The sequence below is a fragment of the Nerophis lumbriciformis genome, linkage group LG08, assembly GCF_033978685.3.
Source record: "Nerophis lumbriciformis linkage group LG08, RoL_Nlum_v2.1, whole genome shotgun sequence".
Taxonomy (NCBI): Eukaryota; Metazoa; Chordata; class Actinopteri; order Syngnathiformes; family Syngnathidae; genus Nerophis; species Nerophis lumbriciformis.
Genome location: NC_084555.2, coordinates 54,862,392 through 54,889,441, shown reverse-complemented (window position 1 = coordinate 54,889,441; position 27,050 = coordinate 54,862,392). Strand labels below are relative to the sequence as shown.

General features: G+C 42.9%; 1 protein-coding gene across 1 annotated transcript in view; it reads left to right on the top strand.

Annotated features, from left to right (window-relative positions):
* The window catches only part of palm1b (paralemmin 1b), a 137,838-nt gene extending 122,108 nt beyond the window's left edge, over nucleotides 1-15,730 (top strand). The window contains exons 4-6 of the mRNA XM_061968057.1: nucleotides 8,024-8,139; nucleotides 14,549-14,619; nucleotides 14,757-15,730. Coding sequence (XP_061824041.1) covers nucleotides 8,024-8,139; nucleotides 14,549-14,619; nucleotides 14,757-15,118 — 549 coding nt within the window. The 3' untranslated portion in view covers nucleotides 15,119-15,730. The remainder of the gene's footprint in view (nucleotides 1-8,023; nucleotides 8,140-14,548; nucleotides 14,620-14,756) is intronic.
* Nucleotides 15,731-27,050: the final 11,320 nt, after the last annotated feature.

The following is a 27,050-nucleotide window of genomic DNA, read 5'->3' as shown; positions in this document are numbered from 1 at the left end:
GTGAGAGTCCAGTCCATAGTGGATCTAACATAATAGTGTGAGAGTCCAGTCCATAGTGGATCTAACATAATAGTGTGAGTCCAGTCCATAGTGGATCTAACATAATAGTGTGAGAGTCCAGTCCATAGTGGATCTAACATAATATTGTGAGTCCAGTCCATAGTGGATCTAACATAATAGTGAGAGTCCAGTCCATAGTGGATCCAACATAATAGTAAGAGTCCAGTCCATAGTGGATCCAACATAATAGTAAGAGTCCAGTCCATAGTGGATCTAACATAATAGTGTGAGAGTCCAGTCCATAGTGGATCTAACATAATAGTAAGAGTCCAGTCCATAGTGGATCTAACATAATAGTGTGAGAGTCCAGTCCATTCCATAGTGGATCTAACATAATAGTGTTGAGAGTCCAGTCTATAGTGGATCTAACATAATAGTGTGAGAGTCCAGTCCATAGTGGATCTAACATAATAGTGTGAGAGTCCAGTCCATAGTGGATCTAACATAATAGTGAGAGTCCAGTCCATAGTGGATCTAACATAATAGTGTGAGAGTCCAGTCCATAGTGGATCTAACATAATAGTGTGAGTCCAGTCCATAGTGGATCTAACATAATAGTGTGAGTCCAGTCCATAGTGGATCTAACATAATAGTGTGAGAGTCCAGTCCATAGTGGATCTAACATAATAGTGTGAGAGTCCAGTCCATAGTGGATCTAACATAATGGTGAGAGTCCAGTCCATAGTGGATCTAACATAATAGTGTGAGAGTCCAGTCCATAGTGGATCTAACATAATGGTGAGAGTCCAGTCCATAGTGGATCTAACATAATGGTGAGAGTCCAGTCCATAGTGGATCTAACATAATAGTGTGAGAGTCCAGTCCATAGTGGATCTAACATAATAGTGTGAGTCCAGTCCATAGTAGATCTAACATAATAGTGAGAGTCCAGTCCATAGTGGATCTAACATAATAGTGTGAGTCCAGTCCATAGTGGATCTAACATAATAGTGTGAGTCCAGTCCATAGTGGATCTAACATAATAGTGTGAGAGTCCAGTCCATAGTGGATCTAACATAATAGTGAGAGTCCAGTCCATAGTGGATCTAACATAATAGTGTGAGTCCAGTCCATAGTGGATCTAACATAATAGTGTGAGTCCAGTCCATAGTGGATCTAACATAATAGTGTGAGAGTCCAGTCCATAGTGGATCTAACATAATAGTGAGAGTCCAGTCCATAGTGGATCTAACATAATAGTGTGAGAGTCCAGTCCATAGTGGATCTAACATAATAGTGAGAGTCCAGTCCATAGTGGATCCAACATAATAGTAAGAGTCCAGTCCATAGTGGATCCAACATAATAGTAAGAGTCCAGTCCATAGTGGATCTAACATAATAGTGTGAGTCCAGTCCATAGTGGATCTAACATAATAGTGTGAGAGTCCAGTCCATAGTAGATCTAACATAATAGTGTGAGAGTCCAGTCCATAGTGGATCTAACATAATAGTGAGAGTCCAGTCCATAGTGGATCCAACATAATAGTAAGAGTCCAGTCCATAGTGGATCCAACATAATAGTAAGAGTCCAGTCCATAGTGGATCTAACATAATAGTGTGAGAGTCCAGTCCATAATGGATCTAACATAATAGTGTGAGAGTCCAGTCCATAGTGGATCTAACATAATAGTAAGAGTCCAGTCCATAGTGGATCTAACATAATAGTGTTGAGAGTCCAGTCCATAGTGGATCTAACATAATAGTGTGAGTCCAGTCCATAGTGGATCTAACATAATAGTGTGAGAGTCCAGTCCATAGTAGATCTAACATAATAGTGTGAGAGTCCAGTCCATAGTGGATCTAACATAATAGTGAGAGTCCAGTCCATAGTGGATCCAACATAATAGTAAGAGTCCAGTCCATAGTGGATCCAACATAATAGTAAGAGTCCAGTCCATAGTGGATCTAACATAATAGTGTGAGAGTCCAGTCCATAATGGATCTAACATAATAGTGTGAGAGTCCAGTCCATAGTGGATCTAACATAATAGTAAGAGTCCAGTCCATAGTGGATCTAACATAATAGTGTTGAGAGTCCAGTCCATAGTGGATCTAACATAATAGTGTGAGTCCAGTCCATAGTGGATCTAACATAATAGTGTGAGAGTCCAGTCCATAGTAGATCTAACATAATAGTGTGAGAGTCCAGTCCATAGTGGATCTAACATAATAGTGAGAGTCCAGTCCATAGTGGATCCAACATAATAGTAAGAGTCCAGTCCATAGTGGATCCAACATAATAGTAAGAGTCCAGTCCATAGTGGATCTAACATAATAGTGTGAGAGTCCAGTCCATAATGGATCTAACATAATAGTGTGAGAGTCCAGTCCATAGTGGATCTAACATAATAGTAAGAGTCCAGTCCATAGTGGATCTAACATAATAGTGTTGAGAGTCCAGTCTATAGTGGATCTAACATAATAGTGTGAGAGTCCAGTCCATAGTGGATCTAACATAATAGTGTGAGAGTCCAGTCCATAGTGGATCTAACATAATGGTGAGAGTCCAGTCCATAGTGGATCTAACATAATAGTGAGAGAGTCCAGTCCATAGTGGATCTAACATAATAGTGTGAGAGTCCAGTCCATAGTGGATCTAACATAATAGTGAGAGTCCAGTCCATAGTGGATCTAACATAATAGTGAGAGTCCAGTCCATAGTGGATCTAACATAATAGTAAGAGTCCAGTCCATAGTGGATCTAACATAATAGTGTGAGAGTCCAGTCCATAGTGGATCTAACATAATAGTGAGAGTCCAGTCCATAGTGGATCTAACATAATAGTAAGAGTCCAGTCCATAGAGGATCTAACATAATAGTGTGAGAGTCCAGTCCATAGTGGATCTAACATAATAGTGAGAGTCCAGTCCATAGTGGATCTAACATAATGGTGAGAGTCCAGTCCATAGTGGATCTAACATAATAGTAAGAGTCCAGTCCATAGTGGATCTAACATAATAGTGTGAGAGTCCAGTCCATAGTGGATCTAACATAATAGTGAGAGTCCAGTCCATAGTGGATCTAACATAATGGTGAGAGTCCAGTCCATAGTGGATCTAACATAATAGTAAGAGTCCAGTCCATAGTGGATCTAACATAATAGTGTGAGAGTCCAGTCCATAGTGGATCTAACATAATAGTGAGAGTCCAGTCCATAGTGGATCTAACATAATGGTGAGAGTCCAGTCCATAGTGGATCTAACATAATGGTGAGAGTCCAGTCCATAGTGGATCTAACATAATAGTGTGAGAGTCCAGTCCATAGTGGATCTAACATAATAGTGTGAGTCCAGTCCATAGTGGATCTAACATAATAGTGAGAGTCCAGTCCATAGTGGATCTAACATAATAGTGTGAGTCCAGTCCATAGTGGATCTAACATAATAGTGTGAGTCCAGTCCATAGTGGATCTAACATAATAGTGTGAGAGTCCAGTCCATAGTGGATCTAACATAATAGTGAGAGTCCAGTCCATAGTGGATCTAACATAATAGTGTGAGTCCAGTCCATAGTGGATCTAACATAATAGTGTGAGTCCAGTCCATAGTGGATCTAACATAATAGTGTGAGAGTCCAGTCCATAGTGGATCTAACATAATAGTGAGAGTCCAGTCCATAGTGGATCTAACATAATAGTGTGAGAGTCCAGTCCATAGTGGATCTAACATAATAGTGTGAGAGTCCAGTCCATAGTGGATCTAACATAATGGTGAGAGTCCAGTCCATAGTGGATCTAACATAATAGTGAGAGAGTCCAGTCCATAGTGGATCTAACATAATAGTGTGAGAGTCCAGTCCATAGTGGATCTAACATAATAGTGAGAGTCCAGTCCATAGTGGATCTAACATAATAGTGAGAGTCCAGTCCATAGTGGATCTAACATAATAGTAAGAGTCCAGTCCATAGTGGATCTAACATAATAGTGTGAGAGTCCAGTCCATAGTGGATCTAACATAATAGTGAGAGTCCAGTCCATAGTGGATCTAACATAATAGTAAGAGTCCAGTCCATAGAGGATCTAACATAATAGTGTGAGAGTCCAGTCCATAGTGGATCTAACATAATAGTGAGAGTCCAGTCCATAGTGGATCTAACATAATGGTGAGAGTCCAGTCCATAGTGGATCTAACATAATAGTAAGAGTCCAGTCCATAGTGGATCTAACATAATAGTGTGAGAGTCCAGTCCATAGTGGATCTAACATAATAGTGAGAGTCCAGTCCATAGTGGATCTAACATAATGGTGAGAGTCCAGTCCATAGTGGATCTAACATAATAGTAAGAGTCCAGTCCATAGTGGATCTAACATAATAGTGTGAGAGTCCAGTCCATAGTGGATCTAACATAATAGTGAGAGTCCAGTCCATAGTGGATCTAACATAATGGTGAGAGTCCAGTCCATAGTGGATCTAACATAATGGTGAGAGTCCAGTCCATAGTGGATCTAACATAATAGTGTGAGAGTCCAGTCCATAGTGGATCTAACATAATAGTGTGAGTCCAGTCCATAGTGGATCTAACATAATAGTGAGAGTCCAGTCCATAGTGGATCTAACATAATAGTGTGAGTCCAGTCCATAGTGGATCTAACATAATAGTGTGAGTCCAGTCCATAGTGGATCTAACATAATAGTGTGAGAGTCCAGTCCATAGTGGATCTAACATAATAGTGAGAGTCCAGTCCATAGTGGATCTAACATAATAGTGTGAGTCCAGTCCATAGTGGATCTAACATAATAGTGTGAGTCCAGTCCATAGTGGATCTAACATAATAGTGTGAGAGTCCAGTCCATAGTGGATCTAACATAATAGTGAGAGTCCAGTCCATAGTGGATCTAACATAATAGTGTGAGTCCAGTCCATAGTGGATCTAACATAATAGTGTGAGTCCAGTCCATAGTGGATCTAACATAATAGTGAGAGTCCAGTCCATAGTGGATCTAACATAATAGTGAGAGTCCAGTCCATAGTGGATCTAACATAATAGTAAGAGTCCAGTCCATAGTGGATCTAACATAATAGTAAGAGTCCAGTCCATAGTGGATCTAACATAATAGTGAGAGTCCAGTCCATAGTGGATCTAACATAATAGTGTGAGAGTCCAGTCCATAGTGGATCTAACATAATAGTGAGAGTCCAGTCCATAGTGGATCTAACATAATAGTTTCACTCAAGTTTCACTCAAGTTTATTCACAATACCATATAACAAATACAATAGTAGTAAAATATCATCATTTAAAGATGTTGGTACGTGAAAGGGTCCCCCAAATAAGCTAGAAGAAGCTTTTGACAGGGGGTCCAGAGGATAGAATATACATGAAATGATGGAATATACATGGAATGATGGAACGTGGTAGCAAGTACAACAACAATAAACAACGCTATATGATTAACACAAGATAATAGTACTAAAGCAAGCATACACATACATACATACATTCATTCAACCATGCAAAACCCAACAGTAGTCTACCCTACATGAGGCATTAAATATAGGTGGTTAATAGATAAGTTTTTAGTTTATTTTTGAAGTTGGAGAATGGATACAGCATCTTGAGGTTCTCATTAAGCCGGTTCCAAATCTTTGGTCCCCTGCATACAACACTTCGAGCGGTACAATCCAGTAAACGATGTTTCCCTGATATCAAATCTAAGTTAGGAGTGTTGTGGGCATGCTGGGGATGGTAGATAGGAACCAAGCTACAGAGCCTTAAATTCAGCCTGTAAATGACTTGATAGGTTAAACAAGCATTTTGATAAATATTGAACTCTGTCAGTCTTAAGAGATGATAATTATGGAATAGATGTGGAGTGGGGGCATTAAACTTGGACCATGACAGGGCCCGTATAATTTTCTTTTGCATAGATTCTAATTTGTGGAGGTAGGTAGGGAAGGTGTTACACCAGATGACATTACAGTAGTTTAGATGTGGTTCAAAGAGAGTTTTATATAGTGTGAGTAGAGCATAAAGAGGAAGATAATGACGAAGGTGAAAGAACAGGCCAACATATTTGGATAATTTGTTTAACAGATGGCTAATGTGACATTTGAAATTGAGGTATTCGTCAATGATGACCCCCAGGAATTTTGTGGAGTACACTCTCTGTATTTCCTGCCCATTGATGTTGATATGGCAGTGCTCAGTATTTGTCCGGTTTTTATTAGATCGAAATAGAATAAAATTTGTTTTATTTACATTAAGTGAGAGCTTATTGCATTTGAACCAGGAATCTACTTTCACAAGCTCTGAATTGACAGTTACTTGTAGATGGTGTAGGCTCCTGTGTGAGGTAAACAAATTTGTATCGTCAGCAAAAATTATTTTATGAAAAGTTTCGGAGGAGTTTACAAAATCATTTATGTATAGGATAAAGAGGAGAGGCCCCAAGATGGATCCCTGGGGAACCCCATAATTTATGGTCATACAGGGTGAATTGTGATCATTGACGCATACACATTGCTGACTTCCGTATAGGTAAGAGCGGAACCAATCGAGAGGTACCCCTCTGACACCATAGTGATATAGTTTATACAATAAGATCTCAAAGTCTATTGTGTCAAAGGCCTTGGATAGATCCAAAAAAATGCCAATACCGCATTTTCCTTCTTCAATACAGTCATTGACCTTTTCCAAAAGGTCGAGTATAGCCATACAGGTGGTGCTTTTTTTACGAAAACCATATTGGGAGGGGACAAGGATATTTAGTTTTTCCAGAAAGCCATTCAGTCGGTTATAGACCACTTTCTCAAATATTTTTGAAAATGTTGGTAAAATTGAAATTGGCCTATAATTGTTCATATTATTTTTATCACCTGATTTAAAAATTGGGATTATTTTTGCCACTTTGGACATTTTGGGTACAATGCCAGCACTAAGTGACAGGTTTATACAGTGACAGAGAGGATTTATGATCACATTTGCTATGGCTTTCAAGATTTTGCTACATATCCCGTCCACTCCAGCTGTATGTGATGACTTTAGGTCCATAATGATCGTATAAAGCTCATTGATGTCGGTTGGCTGCATGAAAAAGGAGCTAGGGTAGCTGCCTGATAAAAATTCTTTAAAGGAATACCCTGGAGGTTGACCTATTTTACTGGATAGGTTTTCCCCAATAGAAGCAAAAAATTTATTAAAACTATTGTATAGTTTATTGTATAGTGAGAGTCCAGTCCATAGTGGATCTAACATAATAGTAAGAGTCCAGTCCATAGTGGATCTAACATAATAGTAAGAGTCCAGTCCATAGTGGATCTAACATAATAGTAAGAGTCCAGTCCATAGTGGATCTAACATAATAGTGAGAGTCCAGTCCATAGTGGATCTAACATAATAGTAAGAGTCCAGTCCATAGTGGATCTAACATAATAGTGTGAGAGTCCAGTCCATAGTGGATCTAACATAATGGTGAGAGTCCAGTCCATAGTGGATCTAACATAATAGTGAGAGTCCAGTCCATAGTGGATCTAACATAATAGTGAGAGTCCAGTCCATAGTGGATCCAACATAATAGTAAGAGTCCAGTACATAGTGGATCTAACATAATAGTAAGAGTCCAGTACATAGTGGGGCCAGTAGGGCCCCACTATGTACTGTACTGTGCAATCTACTAATATAAGTTTCAATCAATCAATGACACACTATCTGTATGTAATAAGGCTTTTAATATTTTGCGGCTCCAGACAGATTTGTTTTTGTATTTTTGGTCCAATATGACTCTTTCAACATTTTGGGTTGCCGACCCCTGGTCTAGTTGAAATGATGGGAAAGAAAAATGGAAATAATCCAAACTCAGCAACATTTGTTTCAGTCCAGAATCAATGTCAGTTGTATTGTTGGTCAGGACGTGAAGCTCCGTTTCATACTTAAGTCCCCCGTGTCAGGTCTTTTGTCAGAGATGCATGATTAGAGACTGGTCTGAAACAGAAGTAATGGAGTGTCATGACGTCTGATTGCAGTCCAAGGCGCTGAGAGAGCGCTGGTTGTTAGACGGCGCTCCCGCCGAGGATGAGACTCTGAAGCGTCTGCAGGAGGAAGAAGTCAAGACCAAAATCCTGGAGCAGGTCATCCTGAGGTCAGTGTCTGAAGGCCTGTTGCAAAAGCATCCTTCAACATTGTGAACATCTGGAATGTAGATGCAGACCTTCTAGAAACACTCTTTCATTCCATTTATTCATAGTTTTTCTTTCATTGTGGCACTTTCTACTATTTTTTATTATCTCTATAAAGGGCCCTCTTTTTTTAAGTTATATTCAATTCACTTTCATATTTAATTCATATCAATTAATATATATTACTTTTTGTCTGCGCTGTTCATATCTTTGGAAGGGGATCAGAAATACTTTAATAATCCCAGTGGAGAAATTAACATTTTCAGCACAATCCCATTCAAGATCAGACAAACATTACAGGGAGACAGAACAGGATCAAACATTACAGGGAGACAGAACAGGATCAAACATTACAGGGAGACAGAACAGGATCAAACATTACAGGGAGACAGAACAGGATCAAACAGTACAGGGAGACAGAACAGGATCAAACATTACAGGGAGACAGAACAGGATCAAACAGTACAGGGAGACAGAACAGGATCAATAATTACAGGGAGACAGAACAGGATCAAACAGTACAGGGAGACAGAACAGGATCAAACATTACAGGGAGACAGAACAGTATCAAACATTACAGGGAGACAGAACAGGATCAAACATTACAGGGAGACAGAACAGAATCAAACAGTACAGGGAGACAGAACAGGATCAAACATCACAGGGAGACAGAACAGGATCAAACATTACAGGGAGACAGAACAGGATCGCTGACGGGTCTGCCAACTAGCTTTACTTTTTGTCATTTCCTTCACTGAAATGTATGCGCTGTTCATATCTTTGGAAGGGGATCAGAAATACTTTAATAATCCCAGCGGAGAAATTAACATTTTCAGCACAATCCCATTCAAGATCAGACAAACATTACAGGGAGACAGAACAGGATCAAACATTACAGGGAGACAGAACAGGATTCAAACACTACAGGGAGACAGAACAGGATCAAACATTACAGGGAGACAGAACAGGATCAAACATTACAGGGAGACAGAACAGGATCAAACTTTGCAGGGAGACAGAACAGGATCAATAATTACAGGGAGACAGAACAGGATCAAACATTACAGGGAGACAGAACAGGATCAAACATTACAGGGAGACAGAACAGGATCAGACTTTGCAGGGAGACAGAACAGGATCAAACATTACAGGGAGACAGAACATAATCAAACATTACAGGGAGACAGAACAGTATCAAACATTACAGGGAGACAGAACAGGATCAAACATTACAGGGAGACAGAACAGAATCAAACAGTACAGGGAGACAGAACAGGATCAAACATTACAGAGAGACAGAACAAGATCAAACATTACAGGGAGACAGAACAGTATCAAATATTACAGGGAGACAGAGCAAGATCAAATATTACAGGGAGACAGAACAGGATCAAACATTACAGGGAGTCATAACAGTATCAAACATTACAGGGAGACAGAACAGAATCAAACAGTACAGGGAGACATAACAGTATCAAACATTACAGGGAGACAGAACAGGATCAAACATTACAGGGAGACAGAACAGGATCAAATATTACAGGGAGACAGAGCAGGATCAAATATTATAGGGAGACGAACAGGATTCAAACATTACAGGGAGACAGAACAGGATCAAACATTACAGGGAGACAGAACAGGATCAAACATTACAGGGAGACAGAACAGGATCAAACATTACAGGGAGACAGAACAGGATCAACCTTTGCAGGGAGACAGAACAGGATCAAACATTACAGGGAGACAGAACAGGATCAAACATTACAGGGAGACAGAACAGGATCAAATATTACAGGGAGACAGAGCAGGATCAAATATTATAGGGAGACGAACAGGATTCAAACATTACAGGGAGACAGAACAGGATAAAATATCACAGGGAGACAGAACAGGATTCAAACATTACAGGGAGACAGAACAGTATCAAACAGTACAGGGAGACAGAACAGGATCAATAATTACAGGGAGACAGAACAGGATCAAACATTACAGGGAGACAGATCAGTATCAAACATTACAGGGAGACAGAACAGGATCAATAATTACAGGGAGACATAACAGTATCAAACATTACAGGGAGACAGAACAGGATCAAACATTACAGGGGGACAGAACAGTATCAAACAGCACAGGGAGACAGAACAGGATCAATAATTACAGGGAGACAGAACAGGATCAAACAGTACAGGGAGACAGAACAGGATCAAACATTACAGGGAGACAGAACAGTATCAAACATTACAGGGAGACAGAACAGGATCAAACATTACAGGGAGACAGAACAGGATCGTTGACGGGTCTGCCAACTAACTTTACTTTTTGTCATTTCCTTCACTGAAATGTATGCGCTGTTCATATCTTTGGAAGGGGATCAGAAATACTTTAATAATCCCAGTGGAGAAATTAATATTTTCAGCACAATCCCATTCAAGATCAGACGAACATTACAGGGAGACAGAACATGATCAAACAGTACAGGGAGACAGAACAGGATCAAACAGTACAGGGAGACAGAACAGGATCAAATATTACAGGGAGACAGAGCAGGATCAAATATTATAGGGAGACGAACAGGATTCAAACATTACAGGGAGACAGAACAGGATCAATAATTACAGGGAGAGAGAACAGGATCAAACATTACAGGGAGACAGAACAGGATCAAATATTACAGGGAGACAGAGCAGGATCAAATATTATAGGGAGACGAACAGGATTCAAACATTACAGGGAGACAGAACAGGATCAATAATTACAGGGAGACAGAACAGGATCAAACATTACAGGGAGACGGAACAGGATCAAATATTACAGGGAGACAGAGCAGGATCAAATATTATAGGGAGACGAACAGGATTCAAACATTACAGGGAGACAGAACAGGATCAAACATTACAGGGAGACAGAACAGGATCAAACATTACAGGGAGACAGAACAGGATCAAGCATTACAGGGAGACATAAGAGTATCAAACATTACAGGGAGACAGAACAGGATCAAACATTACAGGGAGACAGAACAGTATCAAACAGTACAGGGAGACAGAACAGGATCAATAATTACAGGCAGACAGAACAGTATCAAAAATTTACAGGGATACAGAACAGGATCAAACATTACAGGGAGACATAACAGTATCAAACATTACAGGGAGACAGAACAGTATCAAACAGTACAGGGAGACAGAACAGGATCAATAATTACAGGGAGACAGAACAGGATCAAACATTACAGGGAGACATAACAGTATCAAACATTACAGGGAGACAGAACAGGATCAAACATTACAGGGAGACATAACAGTATCAAACATTACAGGGAGACAGAACAGGATCAAACATTACAGGGAGACAGAACAGAATCAAACAGTACAGGGAGACAGAACAGGATCAAATATTACAGGGAGACAGAACAGGATCAAACATTACAGGGAGACAGAACAGTATCAAACATTACAGGGAGACGGAACAGGATCAAATATTATAGGGAGACAAACAGGATTCAAACATTACAGGGAGACATAACAGTATCAAACATTACAGGGAGACAGAACAGAATCAAACAGTACAGGGAGACAGAACAGGATCAAACATTACAGGGAGACAGAACAGGATCAAACATCACAGGGAGACAGAACAGAATCAAACATTACAGGGAGACAGAACAGTATCAAACATTACAGGGAGACAGAACAGGATCAAACATTACAGGGAGACAGAACAGAATGAAACAGTACAGGGAGACAGAACAGGATCAAACATTACAGAGAGACAGAACAGTATCAAACATTACAGGGAGACAGAACAGTATCAAACATTACAGGGAGACAGAACAGAATCAAACAGTACAGGGAGACAGAACAGGTTTCAAACATTACAGGGAGACAGAACAGGATCAAACATTACAGGGAGACATAACAGTATCAAACATTACAGGGAGACAGAACAGGATCAACCTTTGCAGGGAGACAGAACAGGATCAAACATTACAGGGAGACAGAACAGAATCAAACATTACAGGGAGACAGAACAGAATCAAACAGTACAGGGAGACAGAACAGGATCAATAATTACAGGGAGACATAACAGTATCAAACATTACAGGGAGACAGAACAGGATCAAACATTACAGGGAGACATAACAGTATCGAACATTACAAGGAGACAGAACAGGATCAAACATTACAGGGAGACAGAACAGGATCAAACATTACAGGGAGACAGAACAGTATCAAACATTACAGGGAGACAGAACAGGATTCAAACATTACAGGGAGACAGAACAGTATCAAACAATACAGGGAGACAGAACAGGATCAATAATTACAGGGAGACAGAACAGGATCAAACAGTACAAGGAGACAGAACAGGATCAAACATTACAGGGAGACAGAACAGTATCAAACATTACAGGGAGACAGAACAGGATCAAACAGTACAAGGAGACAGAACAGGATCAAACATTACAGGGAGACAGAACAGTATCAAACATTACAGGGAGACAGAACAGGATCAAATATTACAGGGAGACAGAGCAGGATCAAATATTATAGGGAGACAAACAGGATTCAAACATTACAGGGAGACAGAACAGGATAAAATATTACAGGGAGACAGAACAGGATCAAACATTACAGGGAGACAGAACAGTATCAAACATTACAGGGAGACAGAACAGGATCAAACATTACAGGGAGACATAACAGTATCAAACATTACAGGGAGACAGAACAGGATCAAACATTACAGGGAGACAGAACAGGATCAAACATTACAGGGAGACATAACAGTATCAAACATTACAGGGAGACAGAACAGGATCAAACATTACAGGGAGACAGAACAGTATCAAACATTACAGGGAGACAGAACAGGATCAAACATAACAGGGAGACAGAACAGGATCAAACATTACAGGGAGACAGAACAGGATCAAACATCACAGGGAGACAGAACAGGATCAAACATCACAGGGAGACAGAACAAGATTCAAACACTACAGGGAGACAGAACAGGATCAAACATTACAGGGAGACAGAACAGAATCAAACAGTACAGGGAGACAGAACAGTATCAAACATTACAGGGAGACAGAACAGGATCAAACATTACAGGGAGACAGAACAGGATCAATAATTACAGGGAGACAGAACATGATCAAACTTTGCAGGGAGACAGAACAGTATCAAACATTGCAGGGAGACATAACGATATCAAACATTACAGGGAGACAGAACAGGATCAAATATTACAGGGAGACAGAACAGAATCAAACATTACAGGGAGACAAAACAGGATCAGATATTACAGGGAGACAGAGCAGGATCAAATATTATAGGGAGACAAACAGGATTCAAATATTACAGGGAGACAGAACAGAATCAAACATTACAGGGAGACAGAACAGAATCAAACATTACAGGGAGACAGAGCAGGATCAAACAGTACAAGGAGACAGAACAGTATCAAACATTACAGGGAGACAGAACAGGATCAAACATTACAGGGAGACAGAACAGGATCAAACATTACAGGGAGACAGAACAGGATCAAACATTACAGGGAGACAGAACAGGATCAAACATTACAGGGAGACAGAACAGGATCAAATATTACAGGGAGACAGAACAGGATAAATAATTACAGGGAGACAGAACAGGATCAAACATTACAGGGAGACAGAACAGGATCAAACATTACAGGGAGACAGAACAGGATCAAACATTACAGGGTGACAGAACAGGATCAAACATTACAGGGAGACAGAACAGGATCAATAATTACAGGGAGACAGAACAGGATCAAACATTACAGGGAGTCATAACAGTATCAAACATTACAGGGAGACAGAACAGAATCAAACAGTACAGAGAGACAGAACAGTATCAAACATTACAGGGAGACAGAACAGGATCAAACATTACAGGGAGACAGAACAGAATCAAACAGTACAGGGAGACAGAACAGGATCAAACATTACAGGCAGACAGAACAGGATCAAACCGTACAGGGAGACAGAACATGATCAAACATTACAGGGAGACAGAACAGTATCAAACATTACAGGAAGACAGAACAGGATTCAAACATTACAAGGAGACAGAACAGGATCAAACATTACAGGGAGACAGAACAGGATCAAATATTATAGGGAGACAAACAGGATTCAAACATTACAGGGAGACAGAACAGGATCAAACATTACAGGGAGACAGTGTATGTAAATATTGCGGCGCTCCCTAGATGACCTGTGTGGCCCCCTTTTGAGACCATTGTTTGAGAGCATTGTTTTCACATTGCTGTGTGTGTGTGTGTGTGTGTGTGTGTGTGTGTGTGTGTGTGTGTGTGTGTGTGCGTGTGTGTGTGTGTCAGGCTGGAGCGTGAGATCGAAGAACTGGAGACGGGTGTGCCAGCCAACAAGGGCGGGGCCAAAGAAAATGGAGGTAGGTGAAGTTGCCATGGCGACATGCAATTAAGAGAGGAAGCCATGGCAACATGTGCTTCCTCCATGACATCGCCATCCATTAAGGGCCATAAAAACAAGATCTCTTCTCTTCCTCACACTGTCTCGCCCCCGAAGGCGAGAACGGCGTGGCGCAGACGGCGAAGAGAGAGGCGGCGGGCGTGGAGGCCAAGCTGCTGGGCCCCAGCCCCGAGCAGGCCAGCGCCGACAACCCCGTCACCCTGGTCTTCATGGGCTACAAGACCGTGGACGAGGAGCAGGCCGGCCGCACGGCGGCGGCGGCGGCGGGCACGGACACGGCCGACGGCGACGTGAAAGCCGAGTTCGTGGTGATCGAGGACGGCGAGGCCAAGCCGGCGGGGGAGGCGGCCACCCGGGACCAGGCCCCGCCCAACGGCAGCATGGCGGAGACGGAGAAGGCCAACGGCGGGAAAGAACAGGAGAAGAAACAGACCTGCAAGTGCTGCGCGGTCATGTGAGCTGTGTGTGTGTGTGTGTGTGTGTGTGTGTGTGTAGTATTGCATGTGTGTACGCCAGCTTTGTGTGTGTGTGTGCGCACGAATGACGCGTGTGTGTCTGTGTCAGGACTGTACGACAACAACAACAACAACAACCGGAGCCAAAACAGCAGCAAGAAACAGGCCAAGAAAGCCTCACAAGTACACACACTTTCTCTGATACCTTTTTCATTTCTATTGATATTTTTCTATTCTTGCCGTCTATATTGTATTCCGTACCTTTTTGTTATGATTATGACTCTTATTATCGCGGGGACTGTGTACTGTGGGGCGTGTTGTTATTGTTGGGAGGGAGATGTGAGAAAAGAAAGCAAAGGTAAAAAGGGGCAAACCTGGAAACCTAAAAGTCATCCACACAACAACAGATGCTTCAATATATAATATATATATATACATACATATAAATATATATCTCTGTGTAAGCCTAGCAGCTATTTATCAGCCGATTTCATATTGTGATATTGTCCCGGGATATTATTTTGAATAGTATTTTAATATATTGATATGAAATTATGTTTTATACACTGTATTTATTGTTTGTGTGTACGGTGGGTCCGGGCTTGCGTTTTGCCTCGTTCCCCCCACAGTAAAGAGGAAAAGATGATGCCACCTGGTGGTTGTTTGAGCACACTGCAGCCAGGCCTGGATAATCCCGCCCGCCTCGTTAGCGCAGGGTTCTCACGGGAATGAGGCAAAAGTAAACGACCCAGCTGTCGTATCTATCACCTGCACCATTACCTGCATGTCAGCAAGTGTTTGTTTTTTCTTTGACCGCTTCGAGGCTGCGTTCACACTTGTGGTTTCCACGCGAGAAAAAAATGTGAAAAGGAGACACTCGGTGCACACTTTAGTGCGCTTTGCTCGGGTGTTATTTTCGCACGGGAGAACATTCGCACCTGATTGGACAGCTCATGTGACACACCTTCTCATTCAATGCGTTTTCTTTATTTTCACGACTATTTAAATCAATCAATCAATCAATGTTTATTTATATAGCCCTAAATCACAAGTGTCTCAAAGGGCTGCACAAGCCACAACGACATCCTCGGTACAAAGCCCACATAAGGGCAAGGAAAAACTCACCCCAGTGGGACGTCGATGTGAATGACTATGAGAAACCTTGGAGAGGACCGCATATGTGGGTAAAACATTATCTTTCAATTCAGATATTATTTATTAGCTTAGATTTGAACAAAAGCGCCAGAAATATACTTTTAAAGCGCTTACGTGACATATTACGTGACGGAACGTAAATATTCAAAACCTAAAAGCCGTCTGCTGCGTCGAATTGAGGGTTAATGTCACAGGTGTCAAACTCAAGGCCCAAAAAATAGGTTTCAATAAAATATTGTGGAAGTCGCTTCCTAGCAGCTCCACTGTAGACACGGCACAAGCGTGTAGGTTTAACAAAGTTTTTAATGTTTTTAACAAGCTTTTTCAAAAATGTCTTTCGGCATGTCGTGACGTTGCCGTCACTCCCGATCCTCCTCCCTTCTCTGCTCCCGGCTGCTTACTGTTAAAGACGAAGGATGATTAGATTAACATGTACCACCTGTGGAATCTAATCACCTGCCAGCTGTGTCTCGCCGTCCCACACATGCCCCGCCCCTAGCTGATGGTGCTCCGCCCTCGACACTATTGCCAGAGGCGGTGACCTTTGCCGCACTTCCCTTCACAAATATATATGTGTGTATATATATATATATATATATATACATATATATATGTATGTGTGGGGAAAAAATCACAAGACTACTTCATCTCTACAGGCCTGTTTCATGAGGGGTTCCCTCAATCATCAGGAGATTTTAATGGAAGCATTCACATACCATGGTTTATATAGGGCACAGAGTGGGTAGGTACAGGCTGGCGTAGGGGCGTGGTGATTGGTTCATGTGTTACCTAGGAGGTGTTTCCGTCTGTGGCGGCATGCTGATACAATTTCGCTGCGCTTGTTGAGGGATGACAGGTCCGGACGGTATATAATAAACAGTTTCTCTTTCAAGCATAGGTTGCATCTTTTATTACCACTATTGTAAGGTGTGCTGGACGCAAGAATTTGCCATGTTATTGAATATTCAACATTATTAATGTTGAATATTCAATATTCAACATTATTAATGCTTGAAAGAGAAACTGTTTATTATATACCGTCCAGACCTGTCATCCCTCAACAAGCGCAGCGAAATTGTATCAGCATGCCGCCACAGACGGTAACACCTCCTAGGTAACACATGAGCCAATCACCACGCCCCTACGCCAGCCTGTACCTACCCACTCTGTGCCCTATATAAACCATGGTATGTGAATGCTTCCATTAAAATCTCCTGATGATTGAGGGAACCCCTCATGAAACAGGCCTGTAGAGATGAAGTAGTCTTGTGATTTTTTTCCCACACATACATATATTGCGCTCTACTACGGTATCGAGCACTATTTTTTGGATAACCTTATTAAGATATATATATATATATAAAGATTTGATTGATTGTACAGATATGGTGTTGTTTCTGCTGGGCAAGTATGCCTGACGCGCCTCCTACAGCGCCTTGAGTCAGCTGCAGGGTCATCAGCCGGGGACCACCGCTCATTGGAGTTTCGCTCTCTTTAACCCCGGAACGCCTCCTGGTGGCGGAGCGGTGGCAGAGACGTCTCCCTGCCACCCCCTGCAGCGGACCCATCTTATTGCCTCGACCCCCAGTACTTATCCCTCCTCCTCAGCCACAACCAGAAGCTTCCCTTTTCTGCTTCCTCAGCAAGGGCCTTAGTTTCCCTTTGGAGCTTGGCCCCAGTCGTTCCCACATCTCGGAGCAGCCTTATTGTTGATGTGCCGACGAAGCCCCGGCAGCCTACTTCCACAGGGTAGATGGTAGTGGACCAGCCTGCCTCTCTGCACTCAGCAGCCAGATCTGCATACTTGGCTGCTTTGCGCTCGTAGGCAGCCTGGATTCCCTCCTCCCAGGGGATGGTGAGCTCGATCAGTATGGCAGACTTGGTAACAGCAGACCATAGCACGATGTCTGGGCGGAGTGAAGTGGTGGTGATTTCACGGGGGAACTGGAGCTGTTTGCCGATGTCAGCCCTCATACTCCAGTCCCTTGCCAGAGAGAGGAAACTGCGGGGGCCTCGTCGGCTGGTGTGTCCTTTGCCTTCCCCTGGCCTCACAAACATGACAGGAAGTTGCTTGGCTATGGGCTGGCTGTTGGCCTCTTGTCTACTGCTCTCCAGGACTTCGGCCAGTTTCCTCAGGACTTGATCATGCCGCCATCTGTAGCGACCCTGTGTCAGCGCGATCTTGCAGCCTGATAGCAAGTGCTGCAGGCTGGCGTTGGGAGCACCACACAGGGGACAGCTCTCCTCCTGGCCGAACCACTGGTGGAAGTTTCTAGGGCATGGTAAGGTGTCATAGGTTGCCCTGAGTAGGAAGCTGAGTCTGGCTTGTGGCATCTTCCATAGGTCGGCCCAGCTGATGGGTCTGCTGCTGGTACCTTCCCAAGTGGTCCATCTTCCTTGGCGACCTTGAGACACGGCCTTGATGGTATATTGCTCCTGGTTTGCCCTTGAGACCTCCTCCACAACCATGGCTCTGCGTTCCCTCTTTGTGGCCTTGGACCAGAGGCGTGGAGAATCACCCCAGCCAAGCCCCGCTCTCCCTACTTGCACCCTGCCAACTATCTCTTGGTGTTGGAGCCTGCCAATGGCCTTGGCGACCTCTGGCCCTGCTTGCCACTTCCGGCCTGTTCGGGTGGGTACACGTGCGTTCCTCACTGTAGGATCTGAGGATTCTTCAAGCTCTTCAAGATATATATGTATATATTTTTTTTTTTCTTTGTTTTTTTTGGGTTTTTTTTACTAAATGCATTTGTTCTTAAAACTCTGACCAAAAAAATCATATTTTAAACTTTATTATTATCTGATCATGCCAATTATATTATCAATAGATAGATAGTACTTTATTGATTCCTTTAGGAGAGTTCCCTCAGGAATATTAAAAATGAAAATGAGTTGGACACCCCTGTTCTTGTGTATTTACCACCTTGGATTGGTGTGTAAAAAAGACTTAAAGAGCACAGTTGTCTCACACACGAGTAGAGAACAGAGAGCCAGCACTTGGGGTGAATTTTCTCCTACATATTTGTCGTTCCTGCATGCTCATTTTAACCCTGCTTTGTGTCTTTGGTCCGTTTAAAGCGAACTGAACCGCACCAGCTTTTCCCATCTCTCAGTACACATTGTTTGGTGAACAGCCAGGTCGGGATGATACAGGGTCAAGTTTCCTTTTGACCAAATGGACCGTGACAAGTGTGAACGCACCCTCGGAACTTACACCAAGACGGTTGGATTACTAAAGTGATGGTTGCAAGTGTGAATACTGCCCGCTTGACGTAAAGATCACAGCTTTTCTGTCATTTAAACCTTTAAGGACAAGGGAGTTGCACTCCCGTCCGTGTTATCTTGTTTGTTTTACTACCGTGCCTCTATGTAACTCTTTATTGAGGTAGCACTGCATGAAGCATCGTGACTGTTTTGTCTTGTCACTGTTTAGTCTCTCAACTTTCACGTGAATGTAAATCCGAAAAGGGTTTCGATCGGGATTTGGATCCGGCTTGCGCAGCTCATAAACGCTTTTTGTGTGTCTTTATGAACCAAATAAAATCTGTTGCTACTGTAATTTGCGTGTGTCGATTGGCTGATGCACTATGTCAAACTTCTCCCTATACCAAAATTCAGACAACCTGGTTTCCAGTTTATCCCCTGATGTTCCTTAGACCGATACTCCGATGGCACTTGACTAGATTCCAGTTTATCCCCTGATATTCCTTAGACCGATACTCCGATGGCACTTGACTAGATTCCAGTTCATCCCCTGATATTCCTTGGACCGATACTATGATGGCACTTGACTAGATTCCAGTTTATCCCCTGATATTCCTTAGACCGATACTCCGATGGCACTTGACTAGATTCCAGTTCATCCCCTGATGTTCCTTAGACCGATACTCCGATGGCACTTGACTAGATTCCAGTTTATCCCCTGATATTCCTTAGACCGATACTCCGATGGCTCTTGACTAGATTCCAGTTTATCTCCTGATGTTCCTTAGACCGATACTCCGATGGCACTTGACTAGATTCCAGTTTATCTCCTGATATTCCTTAGACCGATACTCCGATGGCACTTGACTAGATTCCAGTTTATCCCCTGATATTCCTTGGACCGATACTATGATGGCACTTGACTAGATTCCAGTTTATCCCCTGATATTCCTTAGACCGATACTCCGATGGCACTTGACTAGATTCCAGTTTATCTCCTGATGTTCCTTAGACCGATACTCCGATGGCACTTGACTAGATTCCAGTTTATCCCCTGATGTTCCTTAGACCGATACTCCGATGGCACTTGACTAGATTCCAGTTTATCCCCTGATGTTCCTTAGACCGATACTCCGATGGCACTTGACTAGATTCCAGTTTATCCCCTGATATTCCTTAGACCGATACTCCGATGGCACTTGACTAGATTCCAGTTTATCCCCTGATGTTCCTTAGACCGATACTCCGATGGCACTTGACTAGATTCCAGTTTATCCCCTGATATTCCTTAGACCGATACTCCGATGGCACTTGACTAGATTCCAGTTCATCTCCTGATGTTCCTTAGACCGATACTCCGATGGCACTTGACTAGATTCCAGTTTATACCCTGATATTCCTTAGACCGATACTCCGATGGCACTTGACTAGATTCCAGTTCATCCCCTGATGTTCCTTAGACCGATACTCCGATGGTACTTGACTAGATTCCAGTTCATCCCCTGATGTTCCTTAGACCGATACTCCGATGGCACTTGACTAGATTCCAGTTTATACCCTGATGTTCCTTAGACTGATTCTCCGATGGCACTTGACTAGATTCCAGTTCATCCCCTGATGTTCCTTAGACCGATACTCTGATGGCATTTCACTAGATTCCAGTTTATCCCCTGATATCCCTTAGACCGATACTCCGATGGCACTTGACTAGATTCTCACGGTGCTTTCACTCCAGCACCCTTTAAATCTGTTTTACCAAGCCAGTCGGTTTGGTCGTATCTCTGGCCAGAGGTAGAAGGATGGCGTGGTTGTGTGATGGATCAAGGATGACGCCGGTGATGAAACGTTGAACAAAGACATCTTTTATTTGACAAGCGAACGTCACAAGCAGGTTCTAAAGCATCCACACCTGTGGGGAGAATAGAGTCAAAATGATATCTCCTTCCCGTGCGTGCCGTCAAACACCATTCTTTATACACCCAGTGTTTTGCCCCTTGTCCGTCCTGGGATGGCTCCTACAGCCTCAGTCCACCATCTCTCATTTTGCTGGGTTCTGTGTGAAAATCCGAAGGGGGAATACATGTTATTGTTACATCTTTGCATTAGAGTTCTGTAGTCGTGTGTTATCAGTGTCAGCGTATGAAATGCTTACCACGGACGTGTTCTTGCGTTCACCATAGGCCCTTTAACCCAGTCCGTAACCCCCCTCCCCATATGTCACCGATCTGTACAAACAGGACTGACGCAGAGCGGTCTCGACCGGACACATTTTTTTTCGAATTGAAGGTCGTCTCAGAACCACAACAGGTATACCGACTGTGAAGTTGAAGTCAAGGTCAAGGTCAAGGTTCAACTTTATTGTCCCCGCGGGGAAATTTGTCTTGGGCACAGTGCATCATTGCTTTCTTAACATACCCAAAAACAACAGAACAAAAACACAAGCACAGACACAACCACAACCATACAACTAACATTTAAACATCAGAACATGGAGCTTGATAGACATAGGTGGCACTTTGATGTAGGCATAAAATCTACAGTATGGAGATAAAGATAAAGTACCAATGTGCATTGCACTAGAGCTCATGGATAAAGTGCTGTGTGCTAAAGTGCTTAGTTCTAAAGTGCTATGTGCTAAAAAAGTGCTAACCTATGTATTAAAATTCTATTGCACATTGTTGGTCAGCTTAATGGAGGCTGGGACAAATGATAATTTAAGGCGGTTAGATTTGCATAGTGGGACCCGGAGTCTTCTCCCTGATGGCAGGGTTCCATATTCAGGAAAGAGTGGGTGTTGTGAGTTGGAAATAATTTTCTTAGCTTTTTTCCTAACTGCCTGCTCATAGATGCTCTGTATAGGCTCATATTCTTTCATCCCTACGATTTTCATTGCCGTTTTATGCAGTACCTAAGACTCACTTCTCTCCCGGTTGCATTGAAGGTATCAGGCTGCTGTGTGAACAAAGTCCACTTTGCTGGGTTCCGGCTCCACACGCCGGATGATTAACACCGGATCTCCTGTCACGGGTTTGATGCACTGTACAAACATTTTTTGTCAATTTTACAGAATTTTACAACATTTCTGAATCAATGGAAAAACGATTCCACTGGGATTTTTACCGTAAAATTCTAGTGACTGAGCTGCCAGTTTTTCACCGTAAACCTACAGACTTTTGTTTGCGTTGTGCACCGGTTTTGTGATATCTCTATGTGACAGACTGGTCCTGATACTTCAACAAATACTACTACTACTACAACTACTACTACTACTAGTCCCCTTTTTGTACTTGTGCCATTTATACAGATCAAAGACTCGGGGGTGGGAATTGGCGGTGAGATCCTGGCTTGAACATGTTATTTTCCTCCACTCACTCGTCTTCACACCAAATTTTGTATGTCCTTGCGACCAATAGGAGGAGAGCATGCGTTGGTTTGATGTTCACCCTTTTTGGTAGATTCCTCGTCGTCTGGATGGTGTTAATATGTTATATCCACACATCTGGACTCTTCTTTGTTTGTTGAAAATGTTTTGTCCAAAAAGCTTCTTCAGTACCTCTGGATTGGCAGACCGGGGTGGTGGTTCCTCTCTTTAAGAAGGGGGACCGGAGGGTGTGTTCCAACTATCGTGGGATCACACTCCTCAGCCTTCCCGGTAAGGTCTATTCAGGTGTACTGGAGAGGAGGCTACGCCGGATAGTCGAACCTCGGATTCAGGAGGAACAGTGTGGTTTTCGTCCTGGTCGTGGAACTGTGGACCAGCTCTATACTCTCGGCAGGGTCCTTGAGGGTGCATGGGAGTTTGCCCAACCAGTCTACATGTGCTTTGTGGACTTGGAGAAGGCATTCGACCGTGTACCCCGGGAAGTCCTGTGGGGAGTGCTCAGAGAGTATGGGGTATCTGACTGTCTTATTGTGGCGGTCCGCTCCCTGTATAATCAGTGTCAGAGCTTGGTCCGCATTGCCGGTAGTAAGTCGGACACGTTTCCAGTGAGGGTTGGACTCCGCCAAGGCTGTCCTTTGTCACCGATTCTGTTCATAACCTTTATGGACAGAATTTCTAGGCGCAGCCAGGGCGTTGAGGGGATCTGGTTTGGTGGATGCTTGATTAGGTCACTGCTATTTGCAGATGATGTGGTCCTGATGGCTTCCTCCGGCCAAGATCTTCAGCTCTCACTGGATCGGTTCGCAGCCGAGTGTGAAGCGACTGGGATGGGAATCAGCACCTCCAAGTCCGAGTCCATGGTTCTCTCCCGGAAAAGGGTGGAGTGCCATCTCCGGGTTGGGGAGTAGATCTTGCCCCAAGTGGAGGAGTTCAAGTACCTCGGAGTCTTGTTCACGAGTGGGGGAAGAGTGGATCGTCAGATCGACAGGCGGATCGGTGCGGCGTCTTCAGTAATGCGGATGCTGTATCGATCCGTTGTGGTGAAGAAGGAGCTGAGCCGGAAGGCAAAGCTCTCGATTTACCGGTCGATCTACGTTCCCATCCTCACCTATGGTCATGAGCTTTGGGTCATGACCGAAAGGACAAGATCACGGGTACAAGCGGCCCAAATGAGTTTCCTCCGCCGAGTGGCGGGGCTCTCCCTTAGAGATAGGGTGAGAAGCTCTGTCATTCGGGGGGAGCTCAAAGTAAAGCCGCTGCTCCTCCACATGGAGAGGAGCCAGATGAGGTGGTTCGGGCATCTGGTCAGGATGCCACCCGAACGCCTCCCTAGGAAGGTGTTTCGGGCACGTCCGACCGGTAGGAGGCCACGGGGAAGACCCAGGACACGCTGGGAAGACTATCTCTCCCGGCTGGCCTGGGAACACCTCGGGATCCCCCGGGAGGAGCTGGACGAAGTGGCTGGGGAGAGGGAAGTCTGGGCTTCCCTGCTTAAGCTGCTTCCCCCGCGACCCGACCTCGGATAAGCGGAGGAAGATGGATGGATGGAGTTCTATCATTTTAGGTGTGGTGTCGTTCACATTTATGTCCCTGGTGGGCGATCCCAATAAGGTCTGGTCTGTAAATATTCTCATTCATTCTGGTCAAAAATGTATTCTAAGGGCATTAAATCGTACACCACCAGTTTGTCTTAGAAGACGTTGTTTTGTCCCTCATCCAGACAGGCTTTGTGCTCTCTAACTAGAGCTTGTCCCTGGGAATATCGATAGGTTGTTCGCCCAAACCACTCGTCCTTTGGTTGTCGTCAGTGTTGGGTTAGTTACTGAAAACCAGTAACTAGTGTTGCGTTTTGGACCAGTTGTTCCTCCCAGGGAATTCAAGTCACAATTCGCTCCCAAGTTCTTTCCGACACTTAAAGCTGAGTTGAAAAACCACCAGAGACAGAATAGGTATTTTGTGGTATATTCTCAAAGCTTTGCCAATATACATTGATTGAGACCAGTCTAACCCTAGAACATTCTATCGCGCCTCCCAAAATGGTCTGTCTTCCCGATCCCACCGCCCTCTCTCTCGTCCCATCTCTGTAGACAAAACAAATGCTAGTCTAAACACATTCCAAAGAACTCAAGGTTAACACACACAGTATACTTGCTGACAGAGCATCAAGAGAAGAAATGGAAAACACGAGCTGTTTTCAAATATGACAAAGAAATGTAAGTACAACTTAAATTCGGATATATGTAAATATCTGCCTCCGACACTAGTTACAGTTACTAGTTACTTTATTTCAAAAGTAACTCAGTTACTAACTCAGTTACTTACACCAAAAAGTAATGTGTTACTGTGAAAAGTAACTATTTAGTTACTTATATATATATATTTTTTTTTTTTTTTTTTTTAAGGCCCCATTTAATGCCCTTTTAGCCTTCATTTCAGTACTGGAGAATAATACAATGTGTTGATCAACTCGACATGCATTTGCATCACTGAACTCTGCTAACCAATGTGCTCTACATACAACACACAAAGACAAAGATATGTTTCAAAGGGCCAATTTGTTTCAGGCCAGAACAAATTGACAAAACTATTTTAAATAGCTGCAACATAACATACATAAGTAACAAACAGCATAATAACAACATAGCTGTAAACCAAGGAAGGCACACACTACATACACAAAGCCTAACCAGGCCTTTTTTTCTCTCTCAAGGAATTGTGAAATAAAACAATGTCTGAAGCCCAGAACACTCTACACATTTCCCCAGTTTTAGTTTAGAGATAAGGAAAGATTTGCCTGGCCCACTAACATCCCTCTTTATATTTGTGAACTTTATAGTCTAAACATTTAAAGTGATGTGATAATCAAACACTCTAGAAGTCTAGAATGAAAGAGTATATAATAGAATTGACAGAGTGTGTGTACCTTCAGTGCGCAGTGCCTCGTTAAAATCCAGCCGCTGTTGGAGGTGGAGGTGAAGTGTGTCTCTCTTTACTAGCTTCATCGAAGCATGTTGCTTTTGTAGCTGTTTCAGCAGATTTGAATTGCTAGGAGAAGATCTTTGATCCAAGACACAACTTACATTCAACTAAAATGTTCTTTTCTTTGTGGTCGACAAAAGGAAAGTATTGAGAATATCTCCATGTTAAGAAACTCGGCTTCGGGCTTCGCCACGATGTCTTGTTAGTAAACAAGGACACGCCCCTTCCCACACACACACACACACACACACATACACACAGACAGCGCTCGGCGTGCCTCTTTCTTGTCGCCTCTTCCGCAGCGCTGCAATAAAACACACTCGGATCTTCTCAGTTTCTAGCCGATACTACATAAAAAATAACGTAAAATAACGCAGTAACGCATCATGTAGTAACGGTAACTGAGTTACTGAATATAAAAAATAACGCGTTTGATTACTATTTATCGCCGAAAGCAACGGCGTTAGTCCCAACACTGGTTGTCGTTGACTTGGACTAAAAGGAATGGAACCAGAGAGCAAACGTAACAGGTTTACCAACCCATCAAGAGATTCTGACCAGAGGAAAATAATCAGGGGTGTCCCGATAAGACTTTTTCACTTACTATACGAACCGATATTAATATGCTATCTGCAGGAATTATACATTTATTATATTGTAGTGTTGGAGGTGGAGGTGAAGTGTGTCTCTCTTTACTAGCTTCATCGAAGCATGTTGCTTTTGTAGCTGTTTCAGCAGATTTGAATTGCTATGAGAGGATCTTTGATCCAAGACACAACTTACATTCAACTAAAATGTTCTTTTCTTTGTGGTCGACAAAAGGAAAGTATTGAGAATATCTCCATGTTAAGAAACTCGGCTTCGGGCTTCGCCACGATGTCTTGTTGGTAAACACAGACACGCCCCCTCCCACACACACACACATATACACACAGACAGCGCTCGGCGCGCCTCTTTCTTGTCGCCTCTTCCGCAGCGCTGCAATAAAACACACTCGGATCTTCTCAGTTTCTAGCCGATACTACATAAAAAATAACGTAAAATAACGCAGTAACGCATCATGTAGTAACGGTAACTGAGTTACTGAATATAAAAAATAACGCGTTAGATTACTATTTATCGCCGAAAGTAACGGCGTTAGTCCCAACACTGGTTGTCGTTGACTTGGACTAAAAGAGAGAGCAAACGTAACAGGTTTACCAACCCATCAAGAGA